The sequence below is a fragment of the Chelonoidis abingdonii genome, chromosome 6, assembly GCF_003597395.2.
Source record: "Chelonoidis abingdonii isolate Lonesome George chromosome 6, CheloAbing_2.0, whole genome shotgun sequence".
NCBI lineage: Eukaryota > Metazoa > Chordata > Testudines > Testudinidae > Chelonoidis > Chelonoidis abingdonii.
Window position 1 is genome coordinate 25,300,461 of NC_133774.1, and position 24,069 is coordinate 25,324,529.

Below are 24,069 nucleotides of genomic sequence, written 5' to 3' on the forward strand. Positions count from 1 at the left end.
TGTACTTAGGCTGTTTTCATGTAACATAGTAAATATAGATATAAATAATCTATTATAATTTTGTGACTATTAGTCTTTATTAGGTAAATGTGTGTATAACAAAGTAAGCAAATGTTCTTAACACAACCAGAAATGGAATTTTCAGCAAACACAAAGGATTTTCATCCCTGGAGAGTTAATGGATGTAGCCATATGTCACATGTGCCTAATATGCTTATTTCAAAAGAATAAGATTAATATGGTTTTGTGGTATGATTTTTTTAAATTTTAAGGCATGCCAAAATATTACCAAAATACTATCTTAAAATAATATAGTTTTAGATTCTGAAAACTCTTCTTGGTACAACACTGCACTAAATACACAGACAAAACCTAAAGTTATTAGATGATAATTAATTAAAATCCATATTTTATCACTGATGCACAAAAATAAAAATCATGACGATCTTATTGTTCAAGTATCAAAATATTTTCCCATTTTAAAAAGGCAGTTTATATAGACTAGGAATGAGTACAAGGATATTTAAATATAGAAGTCAGATTTTAAATTCATTAATCTATTGTAGTGGTATTGGCAATCACTATCCTATTCTAAGAAATATTGCTAGGATTCAGAATTTACACTCATGCTAATCCCACCTGCTTGCTATATTTTAGTGGCGCCTTACATCTATTGCAAATCACCAGTTAAGATGCTTACCCTTTCATCAATGTGGGAGAAGAGCTGGAAAATGCAGAAAAACTATGTATTCAGACATCATTATTATGTTAGCCCGTTTGGAACTGCTAGTAAGTTTTAAAATAAAAGTTAAAGGTAACACAGGATTTCAGGTAATGCAAACTTGAAGAACGGAGGACAAATGTTAATGTTTATGAAGACTGTGGAATAACAAAAATGGCCAGAGTCAGGCTTAGTGTGGCCAGGTCTACTAAACCAGCTAAAGTTTCAATTTATCAGCTAAATACTATACTAGTGTAGCTACTTGTTTGCCATACCACAATGTCTTTCCTGAAATACTGGATCCTTGAGGCATAACTTCCAGAAAAGACTGTGAGGAAAATGGTAAGTAAACTTGAGGGTATTAAAATGTACATCCTTTTAAGAGCTCCATGAGATACCTGCTTCTCCAGCTCATGGTGCATTCCAGACATCTCTGGCAATATGCCCCGTCCTGAAATCTAGTACCCTGCTCTACCAGGTTTCACAGATTAGAAGGCCAGAAAGGACCATTATGATCATTTAGGGGTTCTCAGTCTTTTTCTCTCTGAAGGTCTCCCCAGCATGCTACAAAAACTCCACAGCCCACCTGTGCCACAATAGCTGTTTTTCTGCATATAAAAGCCAGGGCTGGCATTAGGGGGTATCAAGCAGGGCACCTGCCCGAGGCCCCACACCACAGCGGACCCCCTGAAGCTAAGTTGCTCAGGCTTTTGCTTCAGCCCTGGATGGTGAGTCTTAGGGCCTTGGGCTTCAGCCCTGCACAGCACAGCTTCAGCTTTCTGTCCTGGGCTCCAATGAGTCTAATGCTGGCCCTGCTTGGCAGATGCCCAGAAACCTGCTCGTGGCCACGCAGGGGGCCCTGACTGGACCCCTGGTTGAGAACTGCTGATCTAGTCTTACCTCCTGCATAACATAGGCCAAAGAACCTCTGCCTTGAGCTGCTCTTAAGCTAAGAAATCCGACCATTGCATTTTTTTCCTGAAGCAGGTAAATTCATACTAGAAAACTATACTAAAGTCACCAAGATCATCTTAAAAAGGTTCAAGAGGGTGGGGCAATCACCTGAATCCCTAAATACCCTTTTTTTTCACATTTTTTCTATTTGTAAAAGTTTTTCTATAGCCTGTTCCTCTAAATCCCCTATCACCTGAAGCTGAGCCAACTCAGTTATTCACAGCCAGTTTCCATGGAGGACTGAATAAATGAATGAATAAAGGACTACGAAGTAAGGATTGTACAGTTCCAGACATACTAACTAAATCTATCTATACACCAAATGTGGGTCAAACTGCCCAAACTACTTTCTAAATCATTTCTGTAAAACCTTTTCTCCCTTTTTTCCACTTTTTTTTTAATTGGGGGAGGGGTTGTTTTTTGGCTCCCCCAACAGAAACATGTAATGGTCCATTAAGTGCAACTCAGGTGACAATGTACCTTCAGAGAAATAGCATCTATGTCATTTACCCAATGCGTTCAGCACCTCTGAGACATGAATACTAACACAATGCATCAGGATAAGCTTTCCTGATCCTACCATGTTGAAATGTTATGCCACAGACCAGGAAAAAAACCAAAACAACTTGAAAAAAAAGCTGCCTAAAAGTGCACTTTTTTTATTTTTTACTTTGTTTCAAAAAGAAGAAACCCAGCAAAGGTGGAGAAACGCTGATGATCTCCATGGAGTGCTCCGTTCCCCATTCGCAGCCAAACTTCATCTCCCTTGGCAAGTTTTAGCACTGCACTGTTTCCTGATGTGTCAGCTTTTCCTTTTGATTCATAGCTAAAAATGAATATTTTACGAAGAGTTAAGCTTTTCTTTTGTCAACAATGGTCAAGTAAGTCACCTAAAAGAAAATGCTAAGCCTAAAAAACACATTGTTTTGCTCAGTGTATTATGTTTTAAACTGTAAATCAAGGCAGGGTTGACAGGCAGGTACTGGAGTCAGACAGAAGACGTTTATTCAATTGTCTCGCAGTTGGCTATGTAAATTAAGCACTGTAGGCCAACACCATGAAAGCCAAATCTACGCACAGAGTAAACAGGGAAAAGGGGAGGTACTGGCATTTGTTTTGGGGGGAAGGGGGAGAAATGAACCTTGAAGAATATAAATAGAATGCAGTGTGACATTTTGGCACCCATTCACTGAGGAAAGTCTGGAAAGAGAAGAGAAGGTTAATGAGTGCTTGGATCCTGGTTTGACTGAAAACCAGCTAGTTCTGCAAAAGACTAATCCAGGGGTAGGCAACCTATGGCACGCGTGCCAAAGGCGGCACACAAACTGATTTTCAGTGGCACTTACACAGCCAGGGTCCTGGCCACCGGTCCGTGGGGCTCTGCATTTTAATTTAATTTTAAATGAAGCCTCTTAAACATTTTAAAAACCTTATTTACTTTACATACAACAATAGTTTAGTTATATATTATAGAAAGAGACTGAAAAACATTCAAATGTATTACTGGCACGTGAAACCTTAAATTAGAGTGAATAAATGAAGACTCGGCACACCACTTCTGAAAGGTTGCCAACCCCTGGACTAATCTTGGAGGAAAATTACTTCATTACATTGGACAGGTAGCTAGTGGTATGTGACGATCCAGGTTTACATTTTACGTTTTTGTTTTGTAGGTAACCATCTCTGTTTGTATTATCTTCACTCACTCTTGCTTAAATCTTAGCCTTTGATAATAAACTTATGACAATAAAGAATTTATTGCTTTCACTATAAGTATGTCTCAGTGCTGTTATGTTATACTGAAGCAGATCCTCAGTTGAATTAAACTGGTGGGTGCACTGTTCCTTTGGGGACAGCTTACCTGGTAATTTCTGTGAGTGTCCTGTGGTTAAAGGGGTGGCTACAAGGGAAAGAGGGCTTAAGGATTGAGGTGCACTTATTGTTAACCTGCAAGATAATGTAAGGGCTGGCAGAGCCCCAAGGAGATTGTTTGGGTGGCTAACAATCTGGCAGTATCTGGGAGCTGACATTCAGTTCAGCACAAGGAAATCTTCTCACTGGAGGTAGAGGGGTAATAAGATGACTCACAACCCTCGGTACCTTTGGGAAGCATCACAAATGGATCCCCAGATTTCTCACATATCCAGCTATCTACAAATTCTGAACCATATGATGAACAAGTGACTGAGCTCAAAGTCTGTTCTTTTGGATTTAGCCAAGGGCTTACGATTCCTGATCGCATGAGTCAAATAAAAACTTCAAAACCTGATTAGCTGAGATAAATTCTCTGCAATGTGTGACAGGACACGATTAACAGCACCTGGTCACTGAGGTTGGTGCAGAGTCAATTAATCAGTTTCAGCTGAGGATTACTGACCCTGGCGTGGCAATAGTTGGGTTAATGAGGCAACTGACTCAGTAATTGGGAGGATATAAGGAGGAGGAAGCTCAGAGGGTGAGGCTGGGCTAAAGAGAAAAAGCTGCATGGAAGTCTCCTTCTGCTATAAATCTGCAGTATGCTCTGTTATACTTTGCAAGGGAAGAACAAATACACAGATACTGAAAGGGTAACAAGCTGATGTGTGTTTGTGGTTAAGAGCCCAAGAAAGAGGCCAGGCAATGTGGCACACCAGTGACCGAGCCACCGTGTGACACAATGACATTATGTACAGCACTTAGCCTTCTTTCTAATCCATAGCACTGCAGCTGAAACTTCATCTGTCTTTAGTATGACTTGCTTTATTGTAACATTCAGTAAGGCTGTCATTTAGATGGCCTGTACTATACATGCATCAGAATCAACTGGGGATGAATATTGTTATTTTAATCTATCACCGTATGTTACCATTAGGTCAAAACCCCAGATCAAAACTGTGACCATTTGGAGAATCTATGTACAATGTATAAATTCTGGCTGTGGAATTCACGATTTGCAGACAGGGACTGTAGCAGTCTCTGCCAGACCAGGGACAACAGTCAGACATTAAATCTTCGGGGTTGCCTATTCTGGTGGAAATGCCTTGAACAAAGGGCTTGGCTGAAGCAGGAAAGTATCCCTCAGCAGAATAAAGAAACCAGGTGTTTGTAGGTGACATATAAACATGAGGACTCAGAGAGAGACATATAGAAAGCTTTGGGCAGGAGAGAGGAGCATGCTTTTGTACCAGGGGTATGCTGTTTAAATAAGAGTCCAGACAAAGTGAGAGAAAACTAACTGACCCATATTGAGGAAAAGGATCCTGAGGAGAATCCGTGAGCTTCTGAAGAAGGATCCTAGTACAGCAAAGGACTCCACTAAGGCCAAAGAACTCTCCACAATTGGTGAGGCCTCCTCTGAGGCAGGGAGATGAGTACAGATGTGCTTGGCTTCCCCCATCCCCCATACTGCTAAGTAAAGAGTATTGGTGTTTAGAATCCTGTGTAAAGTCTGTGTGTGTGTGTTTGCTTTTGCTATCGTGTGCCCCTGAAGAGTTAAACTGTAAACCCAACGCACCCACATGGCTGCCCTTCTGAAAGTGGGTGTGCTACATGAAGCCTGAGGGGTCACCACTGGTCCCAAGAGTTAGGCAGCTGGACTTTGGGGATTCTGCTCTCAGAGGGGGTGCTAAACAGAGGAACTGCACCCCAAGAATTAGGCTAGATTCCCCCAGGAAGGGGCACTGTCTGGACTCTGTTCAGACTCAAGAGGCTTAAAGCACTAGGGGCCCAGTGAGGTAGACCCCAAACAGCAGCCTGGGGAGTTTCCAGCCAAAGAGGAACTCTACCAGGGCTCTGTGTATGTGACAAAATCACTAGCTCCTTCCCCAATGGTGGGGAAATTCTAACCAAGACTGAATTTTAGTCTCAGGCACATCTCTAGTAATGACACACAACTATGAATCTAGGAAGGCAAACGTTCTACAGGCTGTTTTTTTCTGACGTGTTTCATACTATCACATTCCCTCCAAAATGTGTAGTAAGAACCAACATCCATGCAAATCTGTCTAGCATGGTGAAGAGCACACATCTCTCAACTTACCTATATAAACTGAAAACTGTATTTCCATTGTGCATGAGGTACACGTACACTTCCTCCACATCCTCATGTTTCATCATGCTGAAGGTGAAGAAATACACCCCTGAAAAAGATATCATGCGCAACATGCATGTGTGTTTTACATAGGTAGGTGCTAGGGTACATTCCGCAGAAGGGTTTGTTGGTTAAAAACAGGAGGAGATTTTGCCAAACCCAGGCCTCAGTGAAGTCACTGGGAGTTTTCCCTTTGACTTTAGCCAGACCTAGATTTGATTCTGTCACCTGATTCTCCACTGAGCACAGGATCACTGAAGTCAAGTTCCAAATAAATACATTTACTTAAAAATGGCAGAGCCTTCCCTCCCAGACTGAGAAGGAAATGACTAAAACATCCAATCCAATGACCTCCCCCATTCCCTTCTCTTTCCTGCTTCCTTTCTCCTATCAACTCATTGCTTTCCCCTCTTAATACAGTCTCCACAACATACGTTTTAAAAAATGTAGACACACGGCACTAATCACCCTGATCACTTTGTTTGTACACTGCGTCCCTTTCGCTCACCCTTTGTCTTCTTTAGATGTTAGCTCTTCAGGGCCAGGATTGTATCTTTTTCTGTGTTGGAAAGTATCTAGTTATATTGTGGGTGTTATTTTGATATAAATAACAAAACACAATAATAAACGACATGGCCTGGAAAATAAAGTACTGTATGTGGCACTTTAGAGACTATGGTCCCAATCCTGCTGTGAGTTCTGTTTGGGCAGAGCTCTCAGCCTGGGCAGACATTGCTGCAGAATCCTGGGCCTGACATGGAAAAGTTAGCCATGATTTCCATGTATCAGTGTAGGTGGTAAATTCCATGTCTATACTGTCCTGCAGAGTGAATTTTGTTTTCACTCGGTAATCTGAAGGAAGTGGCAAAATGACCCAAAGTAATTTCAAATTCTTCATCATACCTTCATCAGAAATAATTCCTGACTCACTATCATCAGTTAATATTCATTCCCATATTCTTGTGATTTGCACATGTGATCTCCTTCCACTTGCAAGGGAGGCAGATATCTATAGGAACCCACTATGACTGACATCACTGTATGGTTGTAGATAAGAAGTTAAGGATTAAGGATCTGATCCTGTAAACAGTTAAGTTGGTGCATAACTTCACTCACATGATTAGCTCCATTAACCTCTAGGGGACACTGTTATGTGTAAAGTTACACATGTGCATAAGTGTCTGTAGGATCAGAACAAAAACAGGTCCAGAGGGCTTGATTCTCATGTACGCTACAGCCACTTTTTGCAGCTCTGGCTGTGTAAAGGAGTTTACAGTGAGTGGAAATGTGATTTGCGCCCACTTTAAAGTATAGTTAAAGCAGTACAACTTGTGTATGTAGACCAGGCCACAGTGCAAATGAGAACCAGGCACAGAGAGCAAATGATGTACTTATTCTTAAAAATTGTCCCTCTAGAGCAGGGGTGACACACCTTGCCAGGACAGTGTGCTAGAATTTGTACTGCCACCTCCCATGCTCTACTTGTTCTGTAGATAAAAGGACATCACCAGTCTCTACAGCGATAAATTTTCCCCCGTGTATAAACTCCAAAGTTATGTTTTAAAAACTCACCTCAGAGATTTGAACCACAATGAAGACAGATAATAGTTGCTCCTATTTGAAAAATTACTACTTAAAGTTCCCTCAACTTTGTCTTGAACTCCTAACTTCCCCAAACTGAGGCAAAGCCAAGAGTACTTGAAGTTAAATTCTAGTCCCAGTGAAGTCAATAGCTAAACTTCCTTTAATTTTAATGGGACCAGATCTTTCTTTTAATCAACATCTGACTGACACTTTTTCAGACAGAAATTTATACTAGTTTGCTTTATAAATACTCACCTTTCACTGGGGCACCAAATCTACCAGTCATAACATCAAAGAAGTTTCCAATATTGGTTTCAACACTACTGAAGATTATCCCACTGTTCTGATTGCTGAAATGGGTTGCCATAGAAGCCATGAATGCAATCTATAAAAATATACATCTGATTTAACCAGTGGTTAATGGGCAGGAAAAGGATGAATATAAAAACACGATCTACAGGCTTTTTTCTGACATGTGCAGTATATTTATTTTCCTCACAGAGATGTTCTTTTAGGGTCTAATCCAACTGCCGTTAAACCCCAGTAACAAAACTCCTATTGAATCAAATTGCAGGAGGACTAGGCTCCTTAACTTCAATGGAACTATTCATGTGTTCAATGGAACTATTCATATATATTAACTATATAAAGTTAAGCACATCATATGGGTAAATGTTCGCAGGTTAGGGCCTTAGTTTTCGATTTCACTTTTACTTTAAAAGCTTAGAGTGATATGATAGAAAAGTTATAATGTAATGTATGGTATTTTAGCTTAAACATGATAACATTGGCTTGCGTAGGTACCTCAAACCCATTTAATTCAGTTACTGCTTTTAACTCAATGTTAGCTGTAAATAAGGCTCAGTAAACTCCAAATATGTTATTGTGTCTTTCCAGCTACCAATCAGAAATGACTTAAGCAATTCTGAGGCCATGTGATTAGGGCCTCTCAAGCTGCACTGTCCAAGGTTCAACATTCTTCATCCTCTACCACCTGCTCCAGCTTCCTTTGCCATGCTAGCTCAGGCTGCTTGGATGAACATCATGGGATGAAACTAAAAAAAGGGGAAATTTAGATTGAGAAACTTCTTGACAGAGAGATATATTAGGATGTGGAAGAATGTTTTAAGGGAAGTGGTGGATGTCCCCTCATTTGGGACATTTCAAACTACGCTGGACAAGATACTAGAAAATGACTATTTTGCCTAGGCAGGGAAATGGGCCATCTCTTAGTTTCCGTGATCTCAAGGCAGCTTGGGACATGGACAGGGAATAGGACTGAGGTCAGGAGACCTGGGTCCTAGAAGGCCACAAACTTGCTAGGCAAAACACTTAACTTTTATGAAGTGCTTTGAGACATATAGATAAGTGCTAAGTATTTATTATTAGCATTAAGTCTCATAGGAAAGGCTGTTTTCATGAGAACATCTGAATTAGAACCAGAAAAAAGACCCCTTCAGAATCAAAATCACAGAGTAGGTTCAGCTCCAGTGACTGAAATCCTAAGCCCCCACCAGAAATTCAAAGAGGTTCAGTTTGGGCTGATTTCTCTTTTCCCGCACGCATTTGATAGACAGGAAAGCTGGTAAAAGTGAACTCAGTTAAGTTAATGTGTTGATGTGAAGTAGTTACAGAGTGATATTTTATGCAATGGATTAATTTTTGTCCAAATGCCATTTGAAATTCTAATCAGCTCTAATCTGTTCTTCTGGAGCTAACTAGAAAAGTAAAGAATAATGCCTTTCATCCACCTTGTCTCGTTTCAACATAGTAGATCAGAAATAGATTCATTCTCTTTTTAAATAGTCCTGGTTTTAAAAGCTTTATACATGGGAACATTTTCCCTTTCTCTCCCTACCCCTCCAACATTCCAAAGCATAATCTAGTTTTAGAAACTATAGGCTATATTGGGCTGATGCTTTTTAAGCAAAACAATTTGTTACAAGCAATGGGGAAATTCTGCTTAAAAACTGATGGCATGATATTTAGTTATTCAGCAATGTTTTCAATTACCACCAGAACATATACATTGGCAACAGTTCTGATAGCTAACTTCAAAGTTAGAAAATTACCCAGAAGGAAAATAATTGTTAGAAGGATGTTTTTCAAATAATTCTACCATAAAATCCCTCCCAGCTAATGATCTTTATAAGCATTCTCCAGCTATTTTGCTGTATTATAAATGCCAATTAGTTTTGGAAACATTTTCAAGCTGCATTTTATTCAGTATAAGAACTCTATCTTGATGCAACATTATGACTGAGAATTTAATTACAGGAAATTAAAAAGTTATTGCCATCACACTGCACATATGTAGCAATTTGTACTGGTGTATTTGCTGTTCATTTTCATTTCTTTTATGCATATGCAAAAACGTAACTGAGTTATGGTTGTTGTGGAACCATAACTTTGAATTAAAGATGGGCCCAGATTACAAAGTTTGGGTCTGTAAACTCAAACTACTTTTCCCCCCCCCAAAAGTTAAGGAATGTTTGCGTCTAGGTTCTTTTTGTATATTCTACTTAGTCCCTTCAATGGTGCACCAGGCTTGTGCTGGCCATGCTGCAGGAAACAGTGTTGGTGATACTGGATCATATAGATGATGGATGCTCTTAAGGCACTTAGGCCCAGATTTTTAAAGAAATTTTGGCATTGGTCCTCTGAGCACTGCAAGGCTGAGGTGATTTAGACGGCTATGGCCAATTTTCAAAAATGACTTAAGTACTTATGCCCCCAAGGCCCATTGACTTTCAGCAAGACTTAGGGCTTGTTTAGACGGTCAGTTAGTGTGCAGCAAGCTGAGGAGTAAATCTACAGTGACTAGCATGCCATCCACTATGTGTGTGGACTCTGCTACTGCACTCTAAAAGTTTCCTAGTGCACTTTGATCTACTCCAGGAGTCCACACAGTTAGTGCAGGGCATGGTGGTCCGTTGTTTACCCCTCAACTTGTCACGTGCCACTTCTTTATATACACAAGCCCTCAAGCTCCTAACAGGGGTGGCTCTAGACATTTCGTCGCCCCAAGCAGGGCGGCAAACCGCGGGGGGCTCTGCCGGTTGCCGGGAGGGCGGCAGGTGGCTCTGATGGACCTCCCGCAGGCGTGCCTGCGGAGGGTCCGCTGGTCCCGTGGTCCGCTGGTCCCGCAGCTTTGGTGGACCTCCCGCAGGCATGCTGCGGGACCAGTGGACCCTCCACAGGTGTGCCTGCGGGAGGTCCACCGGAGCCGCCTACTGCCCTCCCGGCAACCGGCAGAGCGCCCCCTGCAGTGTGCCGCCCCAAGCATGCGCTTGGCGTGCTGGGGCCTGGAGCCGCCCCTGGCTCCTAAGGCACTTTTGAAAATTAACTTAGCCCTTTAAGGGCATGGCAACACTGGAAACTTCAAAGCACTGTCGTGGGAATGCTCCCTAGGCAGCGCTTTGAAGCGCGAGTGTGGTCCCAACGCTCCTGATAATCCACCTCCACGAGGGGATTAGCTGCGAGTGCTGGGAGTGTGGCTCCCAGCGCTCGGAGCTTATTTACACTAGCGCTTTAAAATGGTCAGACTTGCTGTGCTCAGGGGGTTGATTTTTCACCCCCCTGAGTCAGCAAGTTACAGCGCTTTAAAATGTAAATGTAGACAAGCCCTAAGTCACGTAGGCCAAATTTTAGGACTAGTTAGGTGCCTAAAGATGCCGATAGGTGCTTAGTGGGATTTTCAGAAGCGCCTAGATGCTTTTGATAATCCCATTAGAGTCATAACTGCATCTTTAGGCCTTTAAATATCTGTCCCTTATGCCTTGAAACACTGACTGGATTAGCCACCTAAATAACTGTAAAAGTCTGGACCCTGGTGCCTCTTGTTTTGATTGCTTTTTTTTAATATGAACCAGAAAGTGCACCAATATGTATTTGTTGCATGTTAATAAAAATGTGATTGTGTCATTTACTGTTCTTTTAGCATGTGCACATTACCTGAAAACTGGCAATAAACAGGTATTCCAGTTGGAGGGGTTTATCGTCTGTCCAAAAGGCATATCTCTGTTTACTTTTTACAATAAAGATAGATCACGACCTGGCAACACTTTTTCAGGATGACTCTGGCAATACTTGCAGGACAGGTTTCTTAATAATGAGAAATAGCGTGTATATCACACCATACTTCTTGTTGTTCAGTTACAAGTGGGCTTGATCTATAAATGTACTGTGGTCATTGGGTGCTGTCTTTGAGAGGGGAACGAAAGCTATGCTGTAAAACACATGCTAAAGACTTTGTACCTGAAGCTCCGGTGGAATCCCAGGGTAACCCTTCTCTCCTTTTGGTCCGTGATGGCCACGGTCTCCCCTTGGTCCCAAATCCCCTTTGTCTCCTTTGTCACCTTTGGCTCCTTCATTGCCAGGTGCTCCATTATTTCCATTGTTCCCATGATTTCCTTTAAACAATCAAAGCTTTCTGGTCAGTTCAAATAATCTCTCGGTCTCTCAAATCATATCTGTGACAAGGTGCTTCCCTTCCCACCCCTGCTCTATAACAAAACCTCTTTTCAGCATAATGAGACCCACGTTTAGATACCAAGGAATAAAAAATGGCTATGGGGCTAACCTGCCGGATTTAAGAGATTTTAGGATTTTGGCGGAGGACTTGAAAAAAGGAAGTGCAAATACCTTTAAGGAATAAGGATCATGTGACCTAGGTGCTGGTGTATGAAATGGAGACTTCTCAGGCCATTGCTTGATTTTAGTGTTAGCTCCTAATAGTAGAGGACCTGAGGACTGCTAGGGAACAGAGTGTTGCAGGGCTGTTAAAAGTAAAGGTGGTTTGGTAGCTGAGTCCACTGAACAGTTTGGATTTGTTTGGATTTTCCCTTTGAATAAAGGCTCACTGTTTGAACGACTGTGTTCTTCCTCAAAGTAACCCCGAAAAACAGCTTAATAGCCTTCTAATGCATCTGCACAATCAAAAGTGATTTGGGCAAAGAATTAGACAGTCTTCGGGGAGTTTTTCACAGGCCAGCTAATGCAGCCAATTCTGTCTATGTTTCAGTCTATGGTTGACTAATTAGGTTTGAAAATGCTGCTTACGTTACTTTAGGTAAGTGTAGGAAAAGGCCAAGGATCCAAGATGAAACTCCGCTGATTTAATTTAAAAATGATAACAGTCCCCGTTACATACACAGTAACTGCTATTTGTAATAATATCCTACACTTCCCAATATTTACTTGAGAAATTGCTGGTTTACTGAGCAACCATCTATGGCAACTGACAAGAAAGCAAGACAAAAGCACCGTATCTGTGGATGAACGCTTTCCACAAAGCAATCACTCTATATCTGACCTCGCCATCCTCATCCTAAAAGGAAACCTGCTCTCACAATTGTGACATGGGTAATCTAACCTAATGGTCAGAGCAGGAGTCAGGCCAGATCACACACCAGGAAGTCAGAGTCCAAGACAGGCCAGATAGCAAAACCGACAGTCAGGAGGCAGGCTACCAGGAAGTCAGTGGCAGGCAGTGGGAGCAGGTATTGCTGGGGAAGCAGATGTAGGCAGGGGAAACCTAGGTTCATGGAGAACTTCCTGTTCCTATCATTGGCTTAAATAGAATAGCAACAAAAAGAAAGTCAAGGAAACTGTGGGCTCCTTACTGAATGAGGGAGGCAACCTAGCTTTTTCCACATCCTATGTCACTAATGTACTCAATGCTTTCTTTGCCTCTGTGTTCACGAACTGGTCAGCTCTCAGACTACTGCACTGGGCAACACAACATGGGGAGGAGGTGACCAACCCTCTGTGGAGAAAGAAGTGGTTCAGGACTATTTAGAAAAGCTGGAGGAGCACAAGTCCATGGGGCCAGATGTGCTGCATCCAAGGGTGCTAAGGGAGTTGGTGGATGTGATTGCGGAGCCGTTGACCATTATCTTTGAAACTCATGGTGATCAAGAGAGGTCCCGGATGCCTGGAAAAAGGCTAATGTAGTGCCCATCTTTAAAAAAGGGAAGGAGGAGGAGCCAGGGAACTACAGGCCCATCAGCCTCACCTCAGTCCCTGGAAAAATCATGGAGCAGGTCCTCAAGGAATCAATTCCGAAGCACTTAGAGCAAAGGAAAGTGATCAGGAATAGTCAACATGGATTCATCAAGGGCAAGTCATGCCTGATTAACCTAATTGCCTACTATGACAAGACAACTGGCTCTGTGGATGAGGGAAAAGCAGTGGACATGTTATTACTTGACTTTAGCAAAGCTTTTGATACAGTCTCCCACAGTATTCTTGCCAGCAAGTTAAAGCAGTATGGATTGGATGAAAGGACTATAAGGGGAATAGAAAACTGGCTAGATCATCAGGCTCAACGGGTAGTGATCAATGGCTCCATATCTAGTTGGCAGCTGGTTTCAAGTGGAGTGCCCCAAGGATTGGTTCTGGGGCTGGTTTTGTTCAATATCTTCATTAATGATCTGGAGGATGGCGTGCACTGCATCCTCAGCAAGTTTGCAGATGACACTAAACTGGAGTGGTAGATACGCTGGAGGGTAGGGATAGGATACAGAGGGGCCTAGACAAATTAGAAGATTGGGCCAAAAGAAATGTGATAAGGTACAACAAGGACACGTGCAAAGTTCTGCACTTAGAACAGAAGAATCCTATGCACTGTTACAGATTAGGGACTGAATGGCTAGGCAGCAGTTCTGCAGAAAAGGACCTAGGGGTTATAGCGGACGAGAAGCTGGATATGAATCAGCGTGCCCTTGTTGCCAAGAAGGCTAACAGCATTTTGGGCTATATAAGTAGGAGCACTGCCAGCAGATCGAGGGACATGATCACTCCCCTTCCAACTCTGATAGTCTATGATTCTATGAACCAGTCAAGACCTACATGTGTTCCACTAATCAGATCCCAGGACTGGAGTCCTCTGTCAGAGTTCAGCTTCTATTCCGGCACCTGTTAGCACATCGCTAGCTGGCAGGTTGGAACTTACTAGCTTCTGAGAACCCTGTAGACCAGCATTCATGATCCCCGCACACCACCTTCAAATGATGAGCCTGGGAGCTTAAATTCATAATTGTGCTAGCTACTAAAAATCATGGGCTGAATTTATGGTTTATTACAATAATCTATAACTGATTAAACCACCACCCCTTTTCCCTCTCCTCCTCCTCCCCCCAACCCCCAACTACTTAGGCTAAACAATCTGTTCCACCTTGTATTTAGCTGTGACACTCTGAGTCCCTTTCCCAGACCTGAAGAAGAGCTCTGTGTGCCTCTAGAGCTTGTCTCTCACCAACATAAGTTGGTCCTGTAAAAGATATTACATCACCCACCTTGTCTCCCTTATAGTCTGGGATGAACATGGCTACAACAACACTGCATATAGCATTACCCTTTAACATCAGTAAGATACTTATATGGCCCCACTGCTGTAGTACAAAGGTCCCCAAACAGTGGGATGTACCCCCTTAGGGGGGAATGGAGGAATGTTCGGGGTGTACGGTAGCTCCCACATCAGCTCCCACAAGGGGCGGAGGCACTCCCTCCCCACAGCTCTGCTCTGGTCCCACCCCCAGCCACATCCCTGGCTCCCAGCCTTGCACCTGGCCCTGGCCCCAGCCCCATCCCAGCCTCTAGGCTTGGCCACTGGCTGCAGCTCTGTTCCCAGACAGGGACTGAGGCTGGGGGTGAGGCCAGGAGCGGAGCTGCACAAGGCTATGGGCCTGGCTGCTGGACCCCACCACAGCCCAGCTGCAGCTCTGCTCCCACACTCATCCCCAGCGTCGGCCCTTGGCTATGGCCCCACTCCTGGCCCCAGACCTACCCCCAGCTGCGGTCCCAGCCTCAGTCCCCTTAACCCTGTCTGTGTTTTCCCAGGCTCCCACAAGCTGCTGTCTCACTCTCGGCCCTGGCTGGGAGGTGCAAGACCCTCAAAAGTTTGGACACCACTGCTGTACTATCTGAGTGAATCACAATCTTTAGTATAATTATCCTCATGACACCTCTGTGAGGCAGGGAAATATTAGTATCCCCATTCTACATCTGGAGAACTAAAACACAGAATAGCTAAGTGATGTGCCCAAGGTCACAAAGGAAGCCTGATGGAACAGAGACTGGAACCTAGCTCTCCCAGGTCCCACTATAACACCCGAACAACCGGACTGTTCTTTTCCAATGAATGTAACTAATTTATGCATCTTATAATAAAATCTCTGTGCTTGTAGTTCTGTGATAACAGTGGATAAGGCTGTGTGAAACACCAGCACAGATACAGTGACTCCAGGTAGGATCATATAGGATGTATTGTAAGTCAACACTAAGTCTGACCCTATAGAGCAGGGGTCAGCAACCTTTCAGAAGTGATGTGCCGAGTCTTCATTTATTCACTCTGATTTAAGGTTTCACTTGCCATTAATACATTTTAACATTTTTAGAAGGTCTCTTTCTATAAGTCTATAATTTATAACTAAACTATTGTTGTATGTAAAGTAAATAAGGTTTTTAAAATGTTTAAGAAGCTTCATTTAAAATTAAATTAAAATGCAGAGCCCCACGGACCAGCGGCCAGGACCCGGGCAGTGTGAGTGCCACTGAAAATCAGCTCGCATGCCGCCTTCGGCACGCGTGCCATAGGTTGCCTATACCCTGCTATAGAGTCTTCTTTTAGCTATATAGGTCCAACCCCCACAGGAGCCAAATAGATTCTGTGCTAATATCATGCAAGGACACTGATCTAGCTGGTGTGATTATAAATCAGCACTGAAATTGGCCAAGCTATAGTTTCACATTGGATGAGAGCATAAATAGGTCCATATTGCAAAATACAATCCTACGTATTTGCAGTATACTGACTGACTCTTGGGGTTAGTGGGGCGGGGGAGAGGGGTATAATGCAAAACATTGTACCATCTTCTAAGCTGCCAAATATTTATGACTTTACTTTCCCTAAATACAAAGTTATGTTTTTGTGTGAACAGCCTCACCATGACAGTTCCCCTATGTCTGTAGAGTTATACAGTATTTATGTAGAGTAAAGGTTGATGGATGATTCACATAATAAATCTTATTTAGAACAGGCTAATGCCAACAAATTTCAAAGTAACATGTTATTTTTTACATTTTTGCCAGCCAAAGCTGCTTATTTAAACACTTTATACAACACACACCTCACCGTTACTGGAAACTGCTACCACCAGAATATCAACAGTCTGTTTAAAGAAATATTTAATAGGGATACCCGAACCAGAGTTACTGTCAGCAATGTGTAGAAAGAGAAAGAAAGAATGAAAGTAGTGAATGAGTAAGTAAAAAGAAAGAAGCCAGGCTATTGAGGCAGGCTACCCAGACTGTAACACAATCCTATACGTACCACAATTGTGTTATAAATCATCTTAATGAAGATAATTGCTAAAGCAAACCTAAACCCACTGTCTGATCACCTTTTCCCCTTCCATATATCTCCCTCTCTTTTCATACCCACACACATACAAACACTGGACCAAATTCTGCTCATTCCTAGAGTGCTGTGTTTTTCTATGCCCAAGAGAATTCATACGCTGGCTGTCAAACTGGTTTTTATTTGACATTAAAAAAGACAAGAAAGAAAGAACAAAAGTGAGTTTTCCAGGGGGGAATAGAGTGTAAGTGTGTCTCCTCTGTAAATGTTTGCAGCACATCTGGGGAAGAAATGGCTCCTGTCCTGGAAATTTACAAATCATCATTTGCAAAACAAAGAAAACAAAAGCAATATCCACCATAGGGCACATCCCCTTAATTTCAGTGGAAGTGTCACTCAGATAACAAAGAGCAGAATTTGGCCTAAGAGCAATAAGAAACACATCACTTTCATTAATGATGGATCCACTAATTTTATTAGCAATTGGTTTTGATTAGATTGGAACCTAAAACCTGACTCTAAATCCCCACGCAGTTTATGGGAAAGTTTGGATCTGGATCCAAATCCATATCCAAGCTCAGCTGCTTGCTTGGGCCAATCTCTGGTTTTCACACTCACAGTCTGCAGTCAGACTGATCAGAAATCCATCGGAGTGACACTTTTACCTGGCATCCCAGCAGGCCCTGGAGGTCCCGGTGGCCCTTGATAGCCTCGAAATCCAAACTCTCCACGGCAGCAGCTACTGCAGTCTGGATGTTGAGGTCCACTTGGAGGGGGCTGAGTGCAAAAACATAGGTTTTAAATTAACCATTTATAGAATGTATTTGCTATACATATATCTGCATCCTAGTAGCAGGGTCTCCACTATAGCCCCCTGCTTGTACATGCTCATAAGCTTTCTGAACATTTCTCCTTTGAGACGGAAATCTTCCATGCCTGGTCTCTCTCTAAAGAGGTTGGTTTTGAATTTTTTTCAGTTGTTCTTGAGTTATAACATCATTTTTCTATCAGTTTCCCCACTTGAAAAAATATTCTTAAATAAATAAGATCAAGTAACTAAAAAGTGGTAGAACTTTTAAACTTGGTCTCCAATCATGTATTTTGCTGTATGCAGGCAAACTACAATTTCTGCATGAATGCTCAGACTTACGTGGCTCTTGGTGCAGGCATGCTAGCCTGCATGCAAAGAACTGCAGAATCAGGGCCCTAGCCTTCAGTGGGGAGAACTGACTCTGCTAAATCTGAAGCAATATGAGGCTGGATTTTCAAAACTGTGTGCACATGTGCAAACTCGAATTCCTGCATGAAAAGTGGATGTGCCTGCATAAATAAGGGGTTGCAAGTATGTGAGTCAGGCATTTGCAAGAGTACGCAGGCTCATCTGAAAATCTAAACCTCAAATGGAAAAACACATTTGGGGCATTTTATTATGGTGTGTGTGTGTGTGTGAGATGATGGAAATCTTGCACTCATCATATGAATAACATATTGTGTGATGATGTATCAGTAAAGAAATACTTAGCATGAATTATATGTAGCAACATTTATTATATAAGAAAGTCTGATAACATTGTATATTTTTATAGTGCTTTTCATCCCAAAGGAATTTCAATTTATTTTATGCATACACAAGTGGCTTCACATTCACAGACGTAGATTTCGTAACTGCAAAGGGTTCTCATATAAATATTCATATTGATTCAGTAAAATTACAAGGATTGTGATGAGTTCATTGAAGTTGACCTCCTCCTTTTTCTTTCTGGAAAATAAGCCCTAAACCCACAATCTGCAACTTGAAAGAATAGCAGCCTTGGAAAAAAGAAGCCCATATCCACTAATAATTGGTGGACTTGGCAACCCACTCATGTCAGGTTCTTCAATAAGTGACTTTGAAAATCACATAATTCTCCAACCACCTGCAGAAAAAGCTGGCAATTACCATTGTCATTTGACACTGATGTTCCAAATAGGGCATAACTCATTTGTAATCTCAACACACTAACCTCTCTGCTAGTCTATCAGAATTTTTTTTTAAAAGAAATTCCATCCTGTTACTGAAGTGACAAACAACACAAATTTGGTTCAGTTGACTTACGTCACCAGAATCCTTAGTTTTTCCTATATGGCTGGTTGGTTATTAATTCTCTTCTTGTCAATATTTAGATGGGAGAGCGTAAAGAATTTTTAAAAAGGTACTTTAGGAAGTGATTCTTTGGCAGGTGGAACACTTCTCTCTGACCCAGTTCAGAACCAACCCTTAGCATTGAGCCAGGGGGCAGGCAAGATGCTGTCTGATATATGAATCTGAAGATCTTCTGACACTAGAAATCATTAAGGATTCTATGGCCTTTTTTATAAGACTAGTTGTGTTAGAGCCAGTATCTGAAATTTAAGTTGAATCACTACAGTCTGTTTACCTAAATTCTCTTCAGTTTCAGCTGGAGATGGTATTTTTCACTTCCTGTCAACAACAGTTACGTGTAAGTGTGCAGTGTTGAACTTCTGCTATGGCCATGCAAGAGGTGGTTCCATTTCAATACTGCAAATGGTGGTTTCTCTATAGATAAATAAAACTTCCTGAGCCATTTCGAATTATGGCTGTAAGTTTTCCTGGTTCTAGTCCACAAACCGCTGAGTCATTGGCTAACTCATATCATTTTAATCAATAGGACTGAAATATGGAAAATACCTGAGAAGGACAAGGCAGGGTAGAGAAGAGGATAAAGAGAGCAAGGTTAGAGAAAAAAAGGGGCTGGTGTGACTAACTTCTGTCACATTTTCAGCACTCCATGAGTGCCTCGTGTCTTAGGACAGAAGTAGAGAGAAGAAGCTGAGAGGAAAGGAATAGAGAGAGAGTTGTGGTGTACTGAAAACTGTTAAAATGGCAATCTGTTGCTTTAAATTTGAGCTGGGAGTTAGGGGGGTTCCTGATGCTGCTTGCAGACTCGGGGCTCTGTAGGGAAGTGTGCGATCTGGCCCTAGCTTTAAGAGAGATAGTAGACTGCTGATATCCTCATGCAACATAATTGTCTCTCAGAGAATTGAACAGGACATTACATTTAAAGTGGGCCAAACCCTGCTATGCTGACTTAAAAGTTGTCCTGTTGACTTCAGTGGAGTACTTGGGCAAGTTCTGATCTAAGATTTGTCCTATTAGACTTAAAAATCTTTTGACAAAGGAGTGAAAAATCTGTTAATATTCAATGCTCCCAAAACAAAGAATTTTCAGGTTAGGTTTTCTTAACCAGAGGAAACACAGAGCTCTGTGTAAATGAAAATGTTTTAAAGTAAAAATCTGGGGATATCAGACTTAAATGTGAATGATGAATAAAGCTACTTTCTCTAACCCTAGAAATGGGATCTGAAGATTCATTGAGACCCATTTGTCAAAGTTCTTATAAATTCTATTGCAAAGCAAACCTGTGGAATTTTTTCCTAAAATTAAATTCAGTAGCTTGTGAAAATCACCTGTCACACAGATTTCCAGGGACAGACAAGAGATTAGAATGAAGATATTTGCTAGATCTCTGAACATTATACTCCTGAGTTTTCTTAGATTGACAGCTAGGAAATCTATCAGTTTAGGAGGCCGCTAAATAGTCAATAAAATTCCTCTAATTTGAACTTGTGGACCAATTATAACTGGAGACAGACCTTTTTCCATTTCTTTCTGGCTTTCGTTAAGGTTTTATTTTACTCTATCCAAAACAAGAAGTTAAATAAATACCTGCCACCATGGGTCCTGTTCTGAATAAGAAGGGGGACAAACTGGTGTACATGGGTGGGGCAGGGAGAACTTTCACCTGGCTCCCTCTTGTAGCCAGAGGTGTTTCTGAAGCACCCTCCATCTCTCCACTCTCTTAAGAGTGCTTTGGGAGCCCCATATAGTCTTTTTCAGGATAATCATCAGCTCTGAAAATGGGTCAGCAGCCCAAAGTAATTCAGGATAGTCCTCAGTGTCCAAAACAGAAGATCCATCATAGCAACCCCATAGCTTGTACCCAAATCCAATGCTCCTGCCGATTATGGAGCTTTTATTCTTTCCAGCAGAAGCTTAGCCTCCTGGGTCTGCCTTCCTTCCTCTGTTAGCACACGTCCTGTTCTGAGAGGGAAGGAGGCATATATATGCCTCTCCTTCTGAGAACTCCTCCTGATTGGCCAGGAGGGAGAGGAGCCCTGCCCCACCCTGTGCAGCAGGGCTCCTGATGCCAAGCCCTTAAAGTAAGTGTCTTGGGATCTTTCCAATCCTCTGCTAATTCCCCAGGATCACCTCCTCTCCTCCAATTTTGGCCAGTTCCTGAGCCTGTGCTCACACCCCCATCACTAGAATGGGGTCTTCTGCCCCTTGTTAGGCTTAAAGGGCCAGCACACCCCATTATAAAAGGGCATGGAAGTCCTTCCGGCTCCTTCTAGATTCACCTCATCTGGCAAAATAAACTAAATAAATAAACCACCAAAAACACAAGCAAAAAACCAGTATGTCGAGGTGCACTCCAATTATATCAAGTAGCAACAGAAAGAAGATTGTATCTATATCTGTTCCATACATATTGTCAGCTACAGGGCTTGAGGAAATCATGCTACGCAGCTCATATGTTATCAGCAGTGTGGAAAATTCGGCATAGGGAGGGGCTTGCCTATTCTCTTTGGCCCCTCTTTGTCACCTCACAAGCTCTTTAGACATCTGGGGGATGAATTCTCCTGGCATTGTCATTGAATGAAACAGCTGGACACATAGGGGGCATTCTAGGGGCAAGACATCCGCAAGGCATATGCAGCTACAGAGATTCTCAGCTGTTGCAGGTGGCAAAGCAGCTCAAAGGAAAACAGCTGCTGGCTGTTCTGCTTTCCATTGCGGGTCATACTGATCCTTGGAGCAGCTCAAAATTGGGTGAACCCAAAAGCAGCTTGTGCCTCTCCACCTAAGAATGCATAGTCTCTAGTGATGGGAAAGACATGTTAAATCAGCCATTCCATGCTGAATTTCCCCTATTGCACGTTTGCTAGTCTTTGATCTAGTTTTAAGTGAGCCAACAATTGGGATTGCATCATTGCCCATGGGAGATTATTTTCCAGACACAGGAATGGTGGATGTGAACGACCTGCAGACAAGTCAACTCTGTGCCAACTGGCTGAGTCCCTCTTGCTTAATAATTAGTTCCATTACTGTAAATGTAAAGATCATCTAAATACATGATGCCAAATAATAACCTTGGATATACATGCAGCCCCCAATGACGTCAATGGTATTATATGTCAGAGGGCTGAATTGGATCTTTTTTGTTAAGAATAACAAATTTGTATTAAATTATATGTTACTAAAAATAAATTAAAAGTCAATTCTTAAAGCACAGGTCACTGGCTCTTGAGCTAAAGGAGAATCTTCTTTAATTATTAGCAGCATAGGGTCTGTGGTATACAGTTGCGTAGTATTCCATCAATAGCAAGAAGTGGAACACACAAACACTAGCTGGCTCGTTATAATATACCCCCATTGATTATACTGTTTATGTACGGAAGTTCAATTTAATGTTCTGTAACAAAGGAAGTTTATATGCTGTTCTGTGTAACCGTTTAACTGTAGGAAATGTCATTGCTGTATTTTGAATTTATTGTCATGTTTTGCCATATCTCAATCTCCTTCAGTTCCTTAAGCCCCTCACAATTACCTAAAATCAAAACTCATTTCTACTTGTCATGAAACAATTATTATCCATCCCACTTCTACCTCCTTCTGCTTTTGGAAATTCAGGATCCAGGGTTGAGACTGAAAAAAATTATATAATACTGTCAACTGAAATGTAAAGACTCAATGATTTGCATTCAGTAGGGGAAATAAAACTTTCATTTTGTTACTGACTATAAAACATAGTAGATGACAAAACCTCCAGCTCAGAGCAGATGTAAAACTTTCTATTTTGTTTACTGCTCAATAAAACTTCATCTTGTTCCCTTCAACGTTTTTCCTTTTTTTTAAAAAAAATCTGGATTGCAGTATTTTACATATGACCAGGTGAGGTAACTTTCCCTTTGCTCGGAGGTAATAACTAGAATATATAAAATGCTACGTAAAATGCATAAGAGATTCCTAATAAAAAGCAAACTCTACAGTCAATTTAAGAAGCATTAATTCCAGTTCTTTTTTTCCCACGAAAAAGGGCAGCAAATACACAATAGTATGTTATATCATACCTACTTGTGTCTCAAATGCAGTATTACTGCCAGGATTTAAAAACAAAACAAAGTCCACCTTAGAGGCTATCCATTGCAAATATTCGCTAGTGCTTTAAATGATTTTCTCAAGCTCAAAAGGATAAATTTTTTCTATACATACATTTCAAGTAAACTGGGATTTTTTTCTCCCAGTTGAACAGTATCCTTCAGAATATCATCTGTTAACCAGTTTCATAATTTCTCTTCACATGCAAACAATGTCCTAAATAGATTATAAAATCTTAGTCTACTAGAAAAAAATATTCTGCAATAATCGAGAAACTGTATCTCACCATATCTGATTGCATAGAATCAAAGATTCACCAGAACAGTGGGCTGCTGGCTGTGTTCTCACTGCCCCTACCCCACTGCTTCCTCTACCGGTTCATTAAAAGATTCTGTGAATCAACCTAGTAGCATACAGACCAATAAGCAGCATTACTAAACCTCTTTACTTAAATGTATCATTTCATAATCTTAGAAAAAATCCGATTTCAAAGTTGTTCTTAGAAGATTAATTCAGAGTACCTGGACTCTGTCTGAGGTAGTCTGTGCTACATCATCTACCTCTGGTCTCTGGGCTTTTTGATCTGTAGAAGTGCTATTATCATCATCAATAGTCGACTCTATAAGTTGACTCCGCTGTCTCAAAATTTCCCTGCTGCTGGAACCTTTATGGCCAATCTGGTGGTGACTTTGCAATACTTTGGCCACCGCTTTATTAGATCTTCTGCTCACCTCCATGTATTCATCTTGACACAGGCAAAATGGAATTAAAAACAAAGCCAGCAGATGCCAGGTGATGAAATTCTTCACTCCCATGTTACTCAAAATAACAACTTCTCAAGAGTCCGGAAAATGTCTTTTAGAAGGAGAAGCCCGCTTACTGCATCAGTAGTTATGTGGTCCTTTCCACTATTTCCACTGTTAAGCTTGGCACTTAGACCAGTACCAAGTTTTATACGTTTGTGCGCAATAAATAAAACCATGAAAATGCCAAAGTGACAGGATCCTTCATCCAAAACCAATCATGCCTCCTTAAACAAACCAAGCATTATTCACCACAACGAAAATTGATTTGTATGCTGGAAATGGCCACTACATGTAACGGACTCCTGTGGTTTCTATTTGGGGGCATGTAAAAATGTGACACTTTGGGGGATGGGG

The 24,069-nt window shown here is 41.6% G+C and overlaps 1 protein-coding gene across 2 annotated transcripts; it reads right to left on the reverse strand.

Annotated features, from left to right (window-relative positions):
- Positions 1 to 23,858, reverse strand: C1QTNF3 (C1q and TNF related 3). 2 transcript variants are annotated; one of them, XM_032763210.1, is made up of 6 exons: positions 23,641 to 23,858; positions 17,355 to 17,466; positions 11,586 to 11,740; positions 7,584 to 7,713; positions 5,694 to 5,793; positions 1 to 2,501 (listed from the first exon to the last, which is right to left on the reverse strand). In XM_032763210.1, exons 1-6 carry the CDS (start codon positions 23,722 to 23,724, stop codon positions 2,342 to 2,344), a joined length of 741 nt encoding a protein of 246 aa, XP_032619101.1. In that variant the 5' UTR covers positions 23,725 to 23,858; the 3' UTR covers positions 1 to 2,341. The 2 variants fall into 2 exon arrangements, with proteins under 2 accessions (XP_032619101.1, XP_032619100.1); XM_032763209.1 differs by having other exon boundaries at positions 23,431 to 23,858.
- Positions 23,859 to 24,069: the final 211 nt, after the last annotated feature.